The 18,514-nt window shown below is 52.9% G+C and overlaps 1 protein-coding gene across 1 annotated transcript; it reads right to left on the bottom strand.

The window, feature by feature from the left end:
- Positions 1-1,694: 1,694 nt before the first annotated feature.
- Positions 1,695-8,411, bottom strand: PDZK1IP1 (PDZK1 interacting protein 1). Its single transcript, XM_049617253.1, has 5 exons — positions 8,333-8,411; positions 7,942-8,118; positions 4,725-4,833; positions 2,752-2,847; positions 1,695-2,130 (listed from the first exon to the last, which is right to left on the bottom strand). Exons 2-5 carry the CDS (start codon positions 8,006-8,008, stop codon positions 2,058-2,060), a joined length of 345 nt encoding a protein of 114 aa, XP_049473210.1. The 5' UTR covers positions 8,009-8,118; positions 8,333-8,411; the 3' UTR covers positions 1,695-2,057.
- Positions 8,412-18,514: the final 10,103 nt, after the last annotated feature.

The raw sequence follows: 18,514 nt of genomic DNA, 5'->3' as shown, positions 1-18,514 counted from the left end.
GTGGGAACCGGCGATAAGGACTGGGGGCTCTGGGGCCGGCAGCCCCATGCCCCCTGCCCTCTGCCAGGGCAAGAACATGGGGTGGGGGAAGGTCAGTGCCAGCGCGACACCTGCAAGGACCCCAGGGTTCCCACCATCCTGGTCCTTCCACCATGGAGAGGGTGCTAGGGAGCCTCCCAAAGAGGCCAAGGCAGGGAGAGGGTGGCCTGCCCCAGGAACCTGGCAGGACAGCGACGGCCCAACTGCCACGGGCTCCTGCTGGGAAGCCTCACAGGTGAGAGGGGCGGGGCTTCACTTGCTGAGCATTGGCCGGGAGCTTGTGGGGCCAGTTCTGAACCCACCTCCACCCCTCAGGGACAAGGGGCGGGGGCGGGGAAGGAACGGAGCTTCCTGCCAGAAGAATGCAGGCAGCCAAAAGGTTCAGACCAAGGAGGCTAGAAAGGAAGAAGGGGGTGTTTGTGCCTTAGCAGAGGCCCTCAAGTAACCTCCATCTCTCCTTCAGGAATAGGCTGGTCTGGCTGCCCCCCCTGGTTCTGCCCTCTGATCTAGTCAGGGAGGACTTCCTAGACAAAAAAGAACCTTGGCAGGGCCAAGAAAAAGGAATATGCAGAGTTTAAACTGACAGAGGTGGGTAAGAAGGCATCTGTCTACATGAGCACAGCCACAATTCTCTGAGCTTCAGCTCAGAGAAGGAAGGCAACTTGTCCTGAGTCACACAGCAGGCAAGGGTAGGCCTGCCGTCCCTCTGCTCAGGGCTCTTCCCACTGCTGCAGGCTGCAACCTAGACCTCCGTGTGGTGAGAAAGGCTAATTCAGATTTCAGATGGATCTCTCCCTGAGTATCTGGCTGAAGCCTTTGAACAGCAAGGCAATGGCTGAAATGGTGAAGCTAGGGGGCTGTGATGGGTTGAGACAGCTGGCAGAGGGAGATCTTTGGGACAAGGTGGACTGCCTCCTACCCTCTAGCCCCACTCCTCTAGATCTGGGAGTGCTCCTGGATGGGTCTCAGGTTGTCACCCACCTGCCCCCAACTCTGCCTGTTCCCATAAGAATGACAGTCACAGGGATGAGGGGCCTCCAGGGTCAGCCAGCCTGCTAAGTACGCCTCCTCCCTTGCCTCCCTCCTGCTTCATTCTCCTGGGGACCCAGTTCCCTGACTCCACCCCCACCCAGAACTAGGAGTCAGTGGCACTTGTGAGGATGATTCTACTCCAGCTCTGTGGCAAGACTGGCCAAACCGTCCCCAGAGGGGAAGCTGAGCTCAGAGAGGACTATAGCTCTCCCAAAGTCACATAGTAAGCCGGCAGGGGACAGGCACTCAAAGCTGGGCTTCCTGAGTCCTAGCCCAAGACTCTTGGAGCTTGCTAGAGCTGGCTGGATGAGGGATGAGTGAACCGCCAGCAATCAGGCCACATGGAGGATAGGATAGGGAAGGGGAATGCTGCTGCACCAAGAAGGGCCCAGAATCACAGTTGTTAAGAGCAGGTCAGGGGAGGGGTGCTGGCAGGAGGGTCTCTACAAGGGGTAGAGTGGCTGAGCTTCCTAGCCCCATGGGCCTCTCAGAGAGGGCTTCCTGGATAATCCTCCAAAGTCACCATGACAGTGGCTTTGGAAGGTGATTGTCATGATTCAGAAAGCAAGACTGGGCCTGGCTGTAAACCTGAGGGGCTCTTTCTGAGCCCTGGGAGCATCAGGCCTGGAAATACAAAACATCTTTATTTCACAGAAATAAGAGGCATTTCCAAGGTTAGAGGAAGACAGTATGAGGCAAGGCAGTAGGTGATGAGTTGACTGTCCTCTTCAGAAGGGTCTTCTGAATTGAATTGGGTGGGAGACCTCCTAGGAAACCCCCCAGAGCCATAGCTGAGCCCCAACCTATATACAGCCTGAGCTTCGACTTTGGCTGGTGACCACTCCAGAGAAGGTGGGCAATGTGGGGTTGGAAGAGTCGGCCCCTTACTGTAGATTCCTACACAGAGAAGGAGCGGCTTGAGTGGTGATCTGGGCATCCATCACAGGCACCTGGGCTCACGGCTGGGGCCCACAGGCAAGCGGGGGTCACATGGGGGTGCTTCGGACCCTGCCCTCCTCCTCAGGGATATTCTCATAGGCATTCTCGTGCTCGTTGGACCTGAAAGAGGATGACAGGGGTCACCACCCATTCCATCCCATCCCCTCTACCTGCCTTATCCTGCACTGGTGACAGCAGTATCTTCCAGAATAAATAATCCTTGAGTGCCAGAAAGGGTTCCCCTGCCCACATCTGGTCCCAGGTGCACCTGAGACTGGAGGCCTCTCAGCACCCCTCCCTGAGCCCCATCTCTCTCCTCCACTGAGCCCCTCCCCCACTGGGCCCCCACCGAGCAACCCCCTCATGGAGTCCACCTCCATACTGAGCTGCCTCCCCTACTCACCCCTCTCTCCACATTGAGTGCCCCCGACTCATCCCTTCAGAGTCAACTTCCCCCACTGCACTCCTCCCTATGAATCCCAGTCCGCCTGTGAGCTGCTCCCCCTACCCGTCCCTACCCCCTTACTGGGCCCTCTCCCCAGCTGAGCCTCAGGTCCCCAAGGAGCCCTGCACCCTCACAAAGCCCCCATTGCCACCTCCCTGAGCTCCTCTCTTCACTGAGCCCTTCCCCACATGTGTCCTCCTCCTTCCCTGCCCTCCCACCTTCTAGCCCCCTCCCACCCCTCAGAAGCATCTGGTCCTTCTGGAGCGCAGGGTGGTTACCCTGTACCATCATCTCACCTGAAGCTGGCCGCCATCGAGGAGTACCTTCCGTCTGTTCCTACTAGGATTCCATCTGCCTTGTTTCCAACGGTCATGACTGTGTTCATGGGCTCCCTATGGATGGGGCTCATCAGTAGGCCTCCCTAGGTCCCTACCCTCTTTGTTCTCCCTCCTCCCCCTTGCCTAATCAGGCCTTTCTAGGCTCTGGTTCTCACGAGTCCAAGAGCAGTGGCTGGCCCTGGGCAGAAGCCCTTCTCTCCAGTAGGGGCCCTGCCAGTGGCCTGATTCTGGCCCCACTCCATGGGCCTTCCCACCCTTCTCTCTGCTCCAAGGTGGGGGGCCTCAGGTCCCAGTCCAAGATTTGCAAAAGATGTATCTAAGGCCTCACACTTTGTGCAATTTTCCTTCTGGCCTCAGCTCAAGACCCAACAGGATTTAGTGTCTGCCCAGATTTCCACAAGGCTTTCCCCAGGGAATTAGGTACAGACATGGTCAACTTCCACTGAAGGCAGAGCTTGGATCATTTGAAAAAAAATAACATTGCTGACAAAAAGTTCCTGGCCTCTTATTCCAGTTTAAACCCAGTGACTGTGGCCTCTGCTCCTGCCTACCTGAAACTATTCTTACATGGGTCACAGGGACTCTTACTGCTGCTTGTCCTTCCTTGGACACCCCACAGGCACCTCAAACTTAGTATGTCTCAAATTAAACTCAGCAGCTGCCCCCAGATCTGCCTCTTATGCTCCGTCTCCATAAGTGGTACTATCTGAAGCCTGGACGCATCCTTGTCCTTCCTTCCTCCTGCCCCCTGCCGTCCCCATCCACCAACTTCTGGGGACCAGACCCCTAGACAACCATCAGACATGGCGCTTCTCTATCCCCTCTGCTCCCTCCAGAGTCCAGACTCTCTCCTGACCTCATGCTCAGCCCCCCGCCCTGCCCTTCTCACCTGCAGACTGGCCCCTACCCCACGCATGCACCACAGGGCAGCCAGAGTGGCTGTGCTCAGGCCAACTCTCATCCCAGGACCAGCGTGCAAGCTCTCACCGGATTCCTACTGCACGAAAGATAAAGCCCACAGTCTGGGGTATAGGTGTACGAGGGTCTGCCAGGCCCGGGCCCTGCCTACCTTGCCAGTCTATCTCAGGCCTCCCATCCTTCTCTCTACGCATGACTGCTTGTGTTCCTGCAGTGGGCTGCACAGGGCCTTCCTTGGCTAGCACCCTGGCACCAGGCCCCTCCGTGGGAGCTACTGGCAGGTGCAGCCTTATTCCAGGATCGGCCAGCACAGAGTGGACTGGATTTCAGCCCACCCCCCTCGACCTCAGTGTCCTGCACTTTGGACCCCTGGTGGCCTCGATGCCCTCTTCCATCAGCTGCAATGCTCTTCCCGTGCTACTCTATCCTGAGAGGCGCTCCTCTGCATTCTTTAGGCTTCAGAATAAACATGCAATTGGAAGCCTTCTTGGACTACCATCCCCGGCCCCCCAGACCAGGGCAGGCCCAGCACTGCAGTCTGCTCTCCCTTTTACCATTGGTACTTGCACTGGGATCACTCCTTGTCTTCCGGTCTGGGAGCCTGAGAGTTCAGGGGTTGTGTCTGTCTGTCCCACCGCCCCCCTGTACCCCTGCACATGGCACAGCACCTGACCCTGAAGAAAGATGGAGCCTTTCTTCCCAGAGATTTTCACAACCCCCATCACAGGCTAAGCCAGTGTCCTGACTCTACAGATAGAAACACTGAGACCTTGAGAAGAGAAGACATTGTCCCCAAAGCTCGCAGAACCGTGGAGGCCAACAGAGCCGTGTCTGGGGGCCGGCGAGCCCGAGCGCCAGTCCTAGAGAACTTGGGCCTCAGTGTCACTTCCTCACAGTGACAGGACAGACTCCGGGTCTCCGAGGCCCTCCTCACCACTACTAGAGCAGTAGCGGTGGTCCTGGGGCCTGCCCTGCCTGCCCAGCCCAGACCCCAGCACCCCCGCAGCACTCACGGCTCTTCCTGGCACCAGAAGTGGTTGACAGCAAAGGCAATTGCGACCAGGACCAGGAACACAGCCACAGCGATTAAGCCCTGCATCCAGGGCTGCAGGTTCCCCAGGCCTGGAAAGAGGGGAGCAGGGATGCTGCAGCAGGCTCGGCAGCAGTGGGGGCTGCAAGTGCAGAATGGAGGGGGGGCAGAGGGAGGGGAGCAAGGGCTAGAGCCTGTGTCACAGGCCATCAGCCTGCTGCCAGGACCAGAAGAGACATTCTGAGGCAGCAGGGCTGGCAAGGAGGACCGACCTGACCCCACTGAGCTAAAGTAAGGGATGATGGGGTGGGGGGGGGGGGGCAGTGGTGGCGGGGCACCTGAATGGCTATCAGTTAAGCTTCCCACTTCAGCTCAGGTAATGAGCTCTGCGTGGACATCAGGCTCTGTGCTGACAGTGCAGAGCCTGCTTGGGATTCTCTTTCTCTCTCTCTGTCTCTGTCTCAAAATAAATAAATAAACTTTAAAACAAAAAAAAGGGACGATAGTTGGAAAACACGAATTCAAAGAAGAAATGAGGAGCCAAGGAGGGACAGCCCAGAGCCTCCACCTATCCCTCCATGTGAGTCACATGCAGGATGCCCTACAAGTGTCTGGGCCCCAAGGACCAAAGAGCAGCCCTCTGGATGGCCGGCCTGGGCCTTGCCAGCTGAGGGTATCTCCCCATCTCCCTGTGAGAGGGCGGGGCTGGCATCTGGAAGATCCTGTTCTGTAATGACTTTGCTCTGATACTAGGTAGGGGGTGGGAGTGTGGGACAGGCAAGACTGCTCAGCCAGGGGTGCCAGGGTGCCTGAGAGATGGCGGGGACAGAACACATTTGGAAAGGCAAGGCAGAAGGGCAAGTTCTCCTCCAGGTCGTGGGGCCCAGGTAGAAAGCTTCAAAAGCTGCTCCCCTTCTGTCTTCTCCAGCGGGATGCCTCTGGGACTAGGCCAGAGACCAGGTTGAGGCCCCATCCATCTACTTTTTTTTCTTCTTTTTAATTTTTTTTATATTTATTTTTGAGAGAGAAAGAGAATGAACATGAGCAGGGAGGGGAAGAGAGAGAAGGATATAGAGGATCTGAAGCAGGCTCTGTATTGGCAGCAGAGAGCCTGATGTGGGACTCGAAGTCTTGAACCGTGAGATCATGACCTGAACTGAAGTCGGATGCTTAACCGACTGAGTCACCCAGGTGCCCCCCACCTTCTCTATCTTTTGACCCTTGACCTTCGACACCACCTTTAACCCTCATGGTTTCCCAGAATCTCTGCCCTCAGTCACTGGCTGCCCCAAAGGGCTCTCCCCTCCCCCAGGCATGACTGTGTTCCATGAGCCTGAGGGAGCTTGACCCTGCAGAGGACAGACATGCAGTCGCAGGCAGGTCTCAGGAGGGGACAGAGGCCAGCAGGAGGCTCCTGAAGGGTCTTGCCTCCAGGCTAAAACACATGCATCCCCAGTGTCATCCTGTACTTTGAGGGGCCCAGGCTGGGCATCAAAAACCTCACTCTGCCTCACTCTCACTCAAAAGTCCTTCCTTGAGTCTACCTTAAAGCTCTCCTGCTGCAGCGAAGGCCCTGCCTCCTCTCTGAGCCTAGTAGGTACTGGGGACAAGGGAGGGATCTGGGAACTCTCTGGCCTGTCACCAGGTCAGTGTGGTTATCTTGACTTCCATACTTGCCAAAAAGCAGTGCTTTGGCTTCATTGTTTGCCCAAGAAACAATGGTTCCTCAGGTCAGTGACTAGGCCTCAAGCCCTGGGAGGCCCCTCCCTGCCTCCTCCAGACCCTTCAGCCAACTCCCTCAGACACACAGGGAACTCCGGTCCCTGCTTCTCCTTCCAGGTGGCTCTGAAGTGAACATATAGCACAAGGGTCAGAACCTGGAGACAGAGGTGATCTGAGTTCTGTCCCCGCAGGAGGACTCAACCATCCTCCCTTTCGACCTCAAACTTTCACTTTGATTAAGTTCTTCTTTCCAGCTTATCTCTCAAGTCAGGCAAAATACCCTGAGGGCAAAGCATCTCCAAAGGAAACCAAAATTACCCTCTCAAGCAATCAGGACTGCCCTGAGCCAGCAAGACCTCTGTGATTGACCCCAAGACAAAGACATGACCTTCACTGCCCACCTGCAGGTACCCACATTTTCCTTACATAAACCTGGAAGTCTTTTCTCCACTTTAGGGATAGTCTTTGAGACTCTGGTCCACCGTCTTCCTGGTGTCGGCCTCACTGAAATAAATCCCTTTCCTGTTTCCCCACCACTCGTCTCTCCGCCTTTGGATTTTGTCAGCGGTGAGTGGCAAACCTGGTCTGGGCCCTTGGAGCCAGGAGCTCCTGCACCCTGGCTACATCCCTTCTTGCTCTGCTGTGTGATTCACACAAGTTACTCGACCCCTCTGATCTTGTTTCTTAGAGGGCTGCCAAGACTGCAAGGCAGAAGGGAAGTAGACGTGCATGCGAGCTCAGGGCTCCTGCAAGGGAGGGGTACTCTGGAAACATCTTTGCCGGTCCTCTATGGACCCAAATCCCACCTGCTGAGTCCCCCACACTTCCAGATCTCAGGGTGTGGCTCCTCACAGGTGTGAAACTTTCCTGCACCCCAGCCCTGGCAGCAGCCCTGGGAAGTAGGCAGGGCAAGTTTACAGTCCTCGTTTTATGGATGAGAAAACTGAGTCTCAAAGAGGGCCAGTGATTTTCTCCAGGCTACAAGACATAGGCAGAGCTGGACAAATCTCAGGTACGCGGTGGGGGCCACACTGGGGCACTGTCTTCTTCCCAAGCCCAGGAAGCAGGCCCCAGACAACACTGCCCCTCCCCTGGAACAAGCCTGCCGTTTGGGGGTTGCTTGGGCCCCTCCCTCCTTCCTTGTAGCCCCTGACCCCCTGTCCTCAGGACCCTGCCATCTCTAAGGCAATTCCTGCTTCTAGATCTTGGGTCTCAATTCCTCTAGGTCTCTAGTCCCCTCCACCCCCTCCCCGCCCTGCATTCCTCACTCGTGGAAAACAAGTCCCAGACAGCCTTGCTCAGAGATCTCTGCCTTTGGAGGTTCCTCCAGTGAGCCCAATCCCTGCTTCTCCTTCCCAACTGTATGTGTCCAGGGTGGTGAGGGAGGCCAGAGGACCACCCCATCCTCCCCTGGGTTTCCACCACCCAGCCCAGCCCTCCTCGCCACAACCACCACGGCAGGCCCAGTCCCGCGCTACCTTGCTGACAGCTGGCGGGTGGCACTGCCGTGAACAGGCCCAGAATGAGCAGGATGAGGGCCGACATGGCTGCAGGAAGCTTCTGGGCCTTCTCTCTGGCTGCTGGTATCTGGGCTCCTGGAGCTGCCGTGGAGTCTGTCCGTGTCTGCCTGAGATCAGCCCAGGCTTAGTCTGGCCCTGGAGAAGAGGCGCAAGTAAGGAAGGCGGCGAGGGAGGAAGGAGAGGAGGTGGAGAGAAACCGCCCTCCCTCCCATGGTAATGAGCTTCCAGGCCGGGCCTCCCCTGGCCGGTGCCCTGCCCACTCAAGCTGGCATTCGAGGTCATCTTTCAGAGGCTGGGTAAGAAAGCAGGTCTGAGGACCAGGGAGACAGGAAGAGAGTTGGTGCCTCACCTCCAAGCCCCCGGCCTCCCCAGTTTTTGTGTCTGCTTTCCCCCTTCCTGGCAGCAGGGCTGGGCTCTGGGGAAAGGAGTGACACATTACTGCTCCTGCGGGCGGGGCATCTTGGAAGGCTGACAGTGGGATTAAGAAATCTGTTGTCTGGCTGCTCAGCAGGAGCTTGGGGAAAACCCCAGTGGCTAGGGAAAGGTCAAAGCTGACCCTCCCCCTCAGCCTGGTCTATTTCCTGTTCTCCCCCTCACCTGTCTCTACTCAACCCAACCAGACCAAGGGGCTCCAGTCTTGGGACTCAGCCTTGGCTTCTGTCCCTCCATCCCTGGCCTAGCTCAGTAGCTCTATAATCCACCCTCCCCCATGGGGACCATGACAGTGGGTCTGAATGTCCCAGTCCCCAGCCTTCCCTACCCAACCCAGCTGCCCTGGCCCAGTTCAGCTTTCCTCTTGGCCCCACATGTGGTACCTGGAAGCTGGGTGGAACCTCCCTGTGACAAGGTCAAGGCTCGGTCAGAGGCCTGTATACACACCTTCTGACCCACCCCCCACCCAACACAGGGAGACTAGCAGGTGAACACAGCCCTGCCATGGAGGCAAAGAAAGGACACCCCCAACTGGAAAGATCCAATAGAAGGCCCGGAAGCCCTGGGCACTCAAACCGCAGGGTCACATGGAGTCCGTCTGACCCTCCAGCTAAGGAACTAAGAATGACCCAAGTACCTGTCCAGGCCCGGGACCAAAGGTCATGCTGGGTCTCCTTGCCTTACCCCTCCCCAGGAGTACAGGAAGCCAGAGATGCTGAGAGTCTCACTCCACAGACACCAAGAACGGAGGACCCAGCACACCAGGGCAATGCCTCAGAGGGAGTGTCCCCAGAAGGCCCTCCACAGTCTCCCTGCCCAGAAGCCACCAAGCCGCTGCTCACAGGACCTCATGGGCAATCCTTTCTATAGCAAGATGGTTCTGCCAGGGGCAGCAGTCACGTGTTCTGCCACATCCCTACTTCCTGTGTCTACACATTCAAGCACAGCAGGTACCACCATCATCCAAAGATGGGGTGATGCAGGTGGTCTGAGGGAATTCAGCTCGGACTTGAGTGATACATCCATATATGTCCTGTTCTCCCTCCCTAACCCCAACTTGGAGTCCTCAGAATCTTCTGGCACAAAGTTTGGCTGGAGTAGTCACCATTCATGTTAATGAATAGCTAGGGAATCACTGATCGGTATGCAAGGAATGGGGTTGAATTTAATAAACATCAGGATATTTTCTTGGAGAGTTTTAAGCAGAGGAGTCATGTGGCCAGATCTGCATTTGAGAAAACTTCTCTGGCCCCGGGGGGGGTGGAGTCTGAAAGGGTGTGCAAGGGCTGGAGAAAGGGGAGAAATGGCTGCTGGATGGCCACACACCCAGGGCCCGGGCTGCACCAGGGCAGCCTCGGTGCATCTGAGCCCTCTAGGAGATGGCGTGGATAGGGCGTGGCTTCTGAACACATGACTAGCTGGGGGTGGCCGGTGAGGGACAAGGATTTGCCCAGGGTGATGCCTGGTGTCTCAGAGACCCTAGCAAGTTTCAGAAGAGGTGGGGGGATGATGGGCTGCAGGCTCAGATGTATTGTGCTTGTGGTGCCTGTGGATCCTCCATAAGGAAACATCCAGAAGGCAGCAGGATCTTGAGTCTGGCATAGAGAGCTAGATCTGGGAGCCATGTGTGGCACAGCATTGGTAACTGAGGCACAAGAACATATGGTCACCCCAGGGTGTGTGTGCGTGTGTGTGTGTGTGTGTGTGTGTGTGGTGTGTATGGTGTGTGTGATATAAATGTGTGTGGTGTGTGGATGTGTGTGTGGATGTGTGTTGTGTATGAGTGTGTGGCGTATGTGGTGTGTGTGTGTGTGGTGTGTATGTGTGTGTGGTGCGTGTGCACGAGTGCGTGTGGTATGTGTGTGGTGTATATGTATGTGTGCATGTGGTGTGTGTGTGCGTGCAGTGTGTGTGGTGTGTCTGTATGTGTGTGGTGTGTAGGGGTGTGTGTGTGTGTAGTGTTTGTATGGTGTGTGAAGTGCATGTATGCGTGTGGTGTATATGTATGTGTGCATGTGTGCGGTGTATGGGTGTGTGTGTGGTGTTTGTGGGGTGTGTATGTATGTGTGCGGTGTGTGGCAAATATATGTTATGTGTATATGTATATGTGGTGTGTGTGTGTGTGTGTGTGTGTGTGTGTGCAGGGGAAAGGAGAGAAGCCAGGGACCAGGACACAGCCCCAGTGATAAGGGTCTGTAAAAAGGAAGGTTAGAGCAGGAGGAAGAAATCTCAGAAGAGTGAGGTGTCCCAGAAATCCAGGAAGGAGAAAGCCAGTAAGACCTGGGCAGGGAAGTCACTGTATGTAGGGCCCCCCCGCCTCAAGGAGTTTCCCCCAAAAGGAGCCCAGCTTCTCCCATTGGTCCCCAGGTCTCACGTCCTGCTTCCCTCACCCAAGCATCCCCCCTTCCCTAAAGAATCCAGGAAAGGACAAGGACTCCCAGGGCCCTGTTTTTGGGTGGGGGGGGGGGGGGAAGGGGATGAGCAGGAAGGACATCAGGTGACCAACGGGAGGAAAACACACCTCCCAGGTCAAAGTCCCAAGCTTTAGAGCAAAACAAGTTGTTCCGGAAGAGGGGGGCGTGGGTGGACATTTGGCTTTGAGGCTGGTCTCTGCTGTCTGGGCGTCCTCATCCAGCTGAGGGGGGATCATCTCCCCAGCTGCATGGACACAGCCCTGGGTCCCCATGGTAACAAATTGGTCCCCCTGCTGGTCTGGTGTGGCCCCAAGATCTAGACTCAGGCCTCAGCAACTCCACAGGACTGGAACCTGTGTCCTCATCTCTGAGCTGCTGCTCCATCAACACTCAGTTCCTCCCTCGGGGTCCCAGCCCAGCTCTGCCACCATGAATCATCAGGCCCCTTGGACCAGTCCTCCATCTAGCATCCAGCAGCGCCTTGTGTGATTCACCCTTTGGAAACATCGAAGTGAGCCTAGACTTTCCAGCCATCCCGCCTGCCATTGCAGTTGTTGCCAGCAGGTGGCAGAGTCCAGCTCCAATCCACGCCAGGTTGGTAAGGACAGGGAGGGGGCCAGTTTGCCGGGGAAGATTCTGCAATTTCCCCTCCTTTCGGCCCCCTCGCTTCCGCCCCCTTTCGGGGGTGGTTTGGAGGAAGGGAGGGTGGACACTGACATGTAAACAGTCAGCCAAGCTGGGAACAGTGCCCATGGCATGCTCAGGGCTGTGCCGTAGAGAAGCACAGACCACTAAATTGTTAAGGAAGGCATCCTGGAGGAGGTGATGCTAGGAAGGAAAAAGGTTAGCTGAATCATTGGACCAAGCAGAAAGGCAGCCCCAAAGAGAGGAGAGAGCTGAGAGCAGAGAGAGGACAAGCATGGAGACACATTGGTGAAGGGCATCTGCTCTTAAGATAATATGCAAATTTTGGGGGTGCCAGGTGGCTCAGTCGGCTGAGCGTTGGACTTCGGCTCAGGTCATGATCTCACAGTTCGTGAGTTCGAGCCCCACATTGGGCTCTCTGCTGTCAGCATGGAGCCTGCTTCGGATCCTCTGTCACTCTCTCTCTCTCTGCACCTCTCTGGCTCATTCTCTCTCTCTCTCTCTCCAAAACAAACATTAAAAAAAAGAAGAAGAAGAAGAAGAATGAAGGCAACAGGGGCTCCTGGCTGGTTTAGTACAGTATGCGACTCTTAATCTCAGAGTTGTGAGTTTGAGCCCCATGTTGGGTGATGAGATTCCCTAAAGGTAAAAAATTCTTAAAAAGAACAAAAGAATGAAGGTAACAAAGCACAGTCCGTCTGTGATATTTCCATATTACCACACGCCATTGTTGCAGATATCTGGATATTTCCCTTATGCTCATCACTATTCGAAGTATATCAGTCATTGGACTGACTGCCACTAGATCTTATTGTCTAATACATTATCAAACTATAAGTAAGTTACTCTTTTGCAAACTTACATTTTTAATATTCTAACAACTACATTTCGACATGATTGGTTTCCTTTTTTTAAAATTTTTTTAATGTTTTTTTCTGAGACAGAGAGAGACAGAGCATGAGTGGGGGAGGGGCAGAGAGAGAGGGGGGACACAGAATCCAAAGCAGGCTCCAGGCTCCGAGCTGTCAGTGCAGAGCCTGACGCGGGGCTCAAACTCATAGACCTCGAGATCATGACCTGAGCCGAAGCCGGACACTCAACCGACTGAGCCACTCAGGCACCCTGGTTTCCTTTTATTTTACACATTTCAGTCCACAGGCTGCACCAGACCTCTCAAGGGTTTCACGGCACCAAAGAGGTTAAGGAGTCGTGACTCACAGGAGCCTAGGGCAGGTCTGTTCAAAGCAGTGCCATGTGATCTCAAGGTCAGACCTGAAGAAAGATTGGCACTTTCTGGACAGGGGCTTTCTGGGGCTCAGGGCTGGAGGCCATGGTCAGAGTGAATGGGTGCTCACCCTCATAGAGCACCCCATGCCTGGGAGCTGGAAGGGGCAAAAAGCACCAGCGTGGAGGCAGCCAAGCCAAGGAATGTACTGGCTGTGACTCCTGGGTCCTAGGCGACCCCACTGGGCTGGTGAGATTTATGACCAGGACCTCCCAGTTGGGGAAGATCAATCACCCCCTCCTGCTGCCTAGTCACTCAGCCAAGAAACTAAAGGGCTGGCCCTGTGCCAAAAGCCCAGCCTGCCAGCAGAGGTCCCAAGGCCAAATCCTTTGCCAGTGGTTCCAGCACAGCCCTGCTCCCCTGCCCAGGGCTGCAGGCCAGCAGTGGAGCCATGCTGGGGTTGCTAGTGTCTAGAATCACAATCTGCCCTGGCCTACATGCTCATCCTGAATGGTGTGACCTTGTTCCTCATTTTTCAGCTGGGGAAGCTGTGACTCAGAAAGGGATAGTCACTAACTGAAGGTCACACAGTAAGTTAGTAGGAGAGATAGGGCTAAACCCTAGGCATCCCTATGTGTAGCCCAGAGCTCAGTCCCTCTGTCAAGCACCTATGTATTGGTCAGTTTCCCAAGTGGCATTCCCAAATGGCTTGCTTTCATTCATTTGCTCAACATATTTAATGTCTACCATGGGGCTGGAAATACAGTAGTGAGCAAGATAGGGCTTATACAATTATCTAATTAACTATCTGATTACAGTTGACCCTTGAATAACGTGGGTTTGAGCTGCTTGGGTCCACTTACATGTGGATTTTTTTTTTTCAATAAATGTACAGCACTGTAAATGCATTTTCTTTATGATTTATTATTTTCTTAATAACATTTTCTTTTATCTAGCTTACTTTATTATAAGAGTACAGGATATAATACATATACAAAATATGTGTGTCAACTGTTCATGTTATCAGTAAGGCTACTGGTCAACAGTAGGCTATTAGTAGTTAAGTTTTGGGGGGAGTCAAAAGTTATGTGTGGATTTGTGACTTTTGGGGGGGTCAGTGTCTAACCCCCATCTGCTCAAGGGTCAACTGTAACCTAATTGCACCAAATATTTTAAAGGAGACGAAGAGTGCCAAGAGTATATAAATGGGGATGCCCTCTACGGTAGGAAATCAAGAAAGGGTAATATTAAGTCTAAAATTCATTCATTCATTTATTCATTCATTCAACAAATATTTACTGAATGCCTCCTGTGGACCAGGCACTCTTCGAGATGCCAAGGATACAGCAATGATCAAAAAGAAGTCCCTCTTCTTAGAGAGCTTACATTCTAGAGGGGTTATCCGGGAAACAAATAAATAGATAAAATAGGTCATATGGCTATATGGGAAAGACAAGACAGGATCAGGAGAATAGGATGCTATGTGCTATTTTACATAGATTCATCAGGGAAGGCTCCTCTAAGAGGGAACATTTGAACAGAGCTGAGTTGAGGAAGCAAGATGTTCAGCTGTCAGAGGGGAGAGGGTGGCAGGCAAGGAGAATAAACAGCAAGTGCAAAGGTCCTGAGGAAGGGGCATGAGGAAAGCGTCTGTGTGACTAATAAAGAAGTGAATGCAGGAGAGGAGGTTGGAAAGGCTGCGTGAGACCCACTCACATGGAGCCTTTTGTGAGTGACTGTAAAGGCTTCAGCTTTGAATCAGATGGAGTGAAGAGGCTATTGGAGGGTCTGAGCACAGAAGACATGATGCTGCTGCTTTGTTGAGGAAAGATCCCAGAAGGCAAGAAAAGCAGAAGCAAAGCAATGAGACTAGTTAGGAGGCCACCACAATACTACAGGCAAGGGATAACAGCGGCTTGGGTCAAGGCAGCAGCCATGGCACCAGGGATACGTGATTTGAATCTAGATACATTTTGAGGGTAAAGCCAACATGATTCGGAATGTGGGGGAAAGGAGAAGCCAAGGATGGTTTCAAGGTTTCAAGCCTGTTCAACTACCACAGACTGAGATGGGGAAGGTTCAACAGGGGCAGGATTCACATGTTTTGTCTGGAGATGGGTATGTGGGTCTGGAGTTAGGAGGCGTGGTCCAGGCTGGAGATGTGTATTTGGGAGCTGTCAGGCAGCGATGGAGGGATCCCCCGGACACAGGGAGAGAAGATCTGAAGTGCCGGGCTTGGGAAGTCATAGGCAAGAGCTACTTCCAGGCTGGGGAAGAGCAGACAGGAAAGCTTGCAGGCAGGGGGAGCCATCGGGGCATCAGCCTGTTGAGAGAGCAGAAGGTGATCCGGAAAGGGGTCCTGATGGCCTTGCAGGACCTGTGAAGAGATTCGATCTTTCCCTTACAGGTAAAGCCACACCATTATAGTATTTTAGGCAAGGACGTGGCACGGGCAGTCTTGCATTTCAGCGAGGTCTTTCCAACCACAGCTGGAAGAATGGGTTCGATAGACAATGCGGTGAACAGTGAGCCAGTGAGTGGGCTGGGGGTGGGGGAGGGACCCAGGAGACAAGAGGCACAGCTGGAGTTAGGACAGCACGTGGAGCGAAGCGGGAGGGTGGGAGAGCAACTCAATGGGGAGAGCCGGCAGGCTAAGGTGACTCCCTGGATGTGAGGAGTGAAGGACTCAGAAGAGTAGAGTCAAGTTGCACCTAGTCCCCCATCTTAGACAACACTTGGATGTTGGTTCTAAGAATACTAGAAGAGCAGCAGGTTGGGGCGGGGGTGGGGGGGCTGGTGAGGAGAGAGCCTGTATTCATTCAACAAAACTCTCCAGAGTGTCTGGCACTCAAGGGCTAATGAATGAGACAAGCAAAAAGCAACGAGCCAAATGCTGGGTCCCAGGGCAGGTGATCTGAGTTCACAGCACCCAGGGCACATCTCAGGATGCAGCTCGGTGTGTGAGAGACATCTGAGCCAGAAGTGGTAGCTTAGAATTCAGCAGCTTACGGATGGTAACTGAGGCCTTGGCAGGGCTGATGTGGCTGGAATAGGGAGGGATAAGAAATGCCTGTGTGAATGGATGGGGAGTGGATCTCCATCTGAATCAAAAGGAAAATGAAGAAGGAACACATATCACCTTTACACCACTTAGGATCAAATTACAGGCATCAGGTGCACTCCACATTTCAGGACCTTTGGAGTCATGTAACTGATTTTATTTCACCCTAACAAAAACTGTTTTCTTCCCTGGTTATCAATTTTGCCATTAGTCTATGAAATATTTGGAGAAGCTGAGATTTTCAGCCTGAAAAGGAGCACTCTCAGGAGTCTCCGTCTCCAGTTATCTGCAGGGCTGTCCTTGACCAGAGAAAAATCATCCTCTGTGCCCTCTGAGCATGGAGCTGGGGATGAGAAGAGTCACAGAGAGACTGTTTTTGGTTCACCAAGACAAAGCCTGTCTTGAGTATCTAGTGATAGCGAAGAAGCCCCTATAAAGTGATGAGCTCCCCGTCACTAGAGGTGTGCAAGTTGGAGCTGTGAGCTTGCAGAGAGAGGTAGCGTACAGGAAGGGGCAGGGAGGAGTGAGTGGACTCAATGCTGATGTCTCTGGGGCCCAGGAGGAATGAGCTAAGCATCGAGACCCTCACCCAGCACAAGTTGTGTGACCCGGGCACCACTCCCCACTTCTCTGAGCCTCTGTTTCTCAGCCTCTGTTGCTGCACTGGATTGGTCAGAGAGTAAGGCATCTGAACACCTGGTAAAAGGAGATACTTGATAATGTTAGGAGCACCCAGATCTAAACACAACGTCCAGTGTTTGAGCTATACTGCCCTGTCCCAAACCAGTCCTTTTTCTGAACAGAAACCCCAGCAGGGCAGTAAGAGGCATTATGGGCACATTCTGTTGGCCACATGTTCACCACCTCTAAGTCAATGTAGAAGAAGCCACACTCAAACCATCTGCACATTTCACATCTGGAGCTTTGGTCTGAAAGTCAGACTCTGGCCTTCGAAATGAAAATTACTTTAAAAGCCTGCAGCTTCACACAGAAGTTAAACATAATGCAATCATAATTTCATGGTTGGGGAAAAATATATATATATACTTTAAAGATTTTATTTTTAAGTAATCTCTACAACCAACGTGAGGCTCAAACTCACAACCCTGAGATCAAGAGTCTCACACTCCTCTGACTGAGCCAGCCAGGTGCCCCCAAATACAGATTTTTTTTTAAAGAGAGGAAATACAACGAAACATTCATTGATGAACTAGGCCAAGTTTATGAGTTTTGTTTTGTTTTGTTTACCTCTCTTTCTGTTCTTTCCAGAGTTTCTATAACAAGAAATGTTTGTTGGGAGAGAGGGGGGAAAAAAAAAAAGCTCGTAGTTTAAAAATAAATAAAATAGGCGTGCCTGGGTGGCTCAGTCAGTTGGGCTGCTGACTTCAGCTCGAGTCATGATCTCACGGTCTGTGAGTTCGAGCCCCACAACAGGCTCTGTGCTGACAGCTCAGAGCCTGGAGCCTGCTTCAGATTCTGTGTCTCCCTCTCTCTCTGCCCCTCCCCCACTCATGCTCCATCTCTCTCGCTCTCCAAAATAATAAATAAACATTTAAAAATTTTTAATAAACAAAATAAACCTGCATTAAAAGGCAAAATTAAGTCACTTTTCCAAATTTTTACTAGCGCCCTTACATAGCGCAGAGTTAACCCAGAGCCTCTCTTTGCCAAAGTATCTGTCCCTGGCCAGGCAGGGGCATTAGGACGTTATGGCCGAGCCCAGTCTGTCTATTTTCTGGCTAATGGGAGCCTGCCCCCGTCATGCTCTTCCAGAGAGGCCCTCCAGGTGCCAGGACACACATAGGAAGCATCTGGGGCCTGCCCTGCAGCTCAGTCCAGAGACACCTGTAACACCAGAAATGCTAGCACTTTTTGAAGGCATGCTTACTATGCGCCAAAGCACTGTGCTAGGTGCTGCGGACTCACAGCCCATTTAATCCTCACAATATCGTGAGTGCTATATCCCCATTTTACCATAGACAATACCATAGACAATTTCAGAGAAATTAAACTCAGAAAGTAAGTGGATCCAGAATTTGAATCCACATTTATTTGATTCTAAAGCTCTCAAGTATTACATTATACTTCCTCCTCATGTTAAAAACAAATCAAGTACTAAAAAGCCATGAGTGCCGTGAAGGAGGCATACAATTGGAACCTCGGAGAAGGCACTATTAAAGTCCCCAAAGGGGAAGGAAAGATCAGGGAAGACTTCTAGGAAGAGGTGTCCATTGAATTGAGCTTTGAAGGATGAGTAGGAATTTACCAGAGCATAGCACACAGTCAGAGTGGGTGTTCAGTGAATATTTTTAATTGTAAGAACTAACAAAGATTTTAACTGAATATACAGATGAAATAACATGATGTTTGGGATTTGCTTCATGATAATCCATTGTGAAGACAGGGAGTATGGGGAAGGATGGAGGTATAGATGAAACAAGATTACCCACGTGGCTGATTGTTGAGGCTGGTGATGGATGCATGCCATTTATTATATTATCCTATTTTCACATAGATTTGGAAATGCTCTTAACGAAATGAACGTAATGACCCATTTGTGCCCACACACCACGAGGACCTGATGAAATAATTCAGTAAATATTTACCGAGCACCTATGTGCACCCACACACTCTGGGCATGACGGAGCCGCCAGTGACCAGGGACACCCTGTCCCAGCACTGGCCAACTCATGGATAGGGAGATGAGGCCGGGACTCAATCCAGGGCAGGTGGCAAGCGGCACCAGGTATGGAT

The sequence above is a fragment of the Panthera uncia genome (assembly GCF_023721935.1).
Source record: "Panthera uncia isolate 11264 chromosome C1 unlocalized genomic scaffold, Puncia_PCG_1.0 HiC_scaffold_4, whole genome shotgun sequence".
In the NCBI taxonomy this organism is placed as follows: Eukaryota; Metazoa; Chordata; class Mammalia; order Carnivora; family Felidae; genus Panthera; species Panthera uncia.
This window is presented reverse-complemented; position numbering and strand designations above follow the sequence as displayed.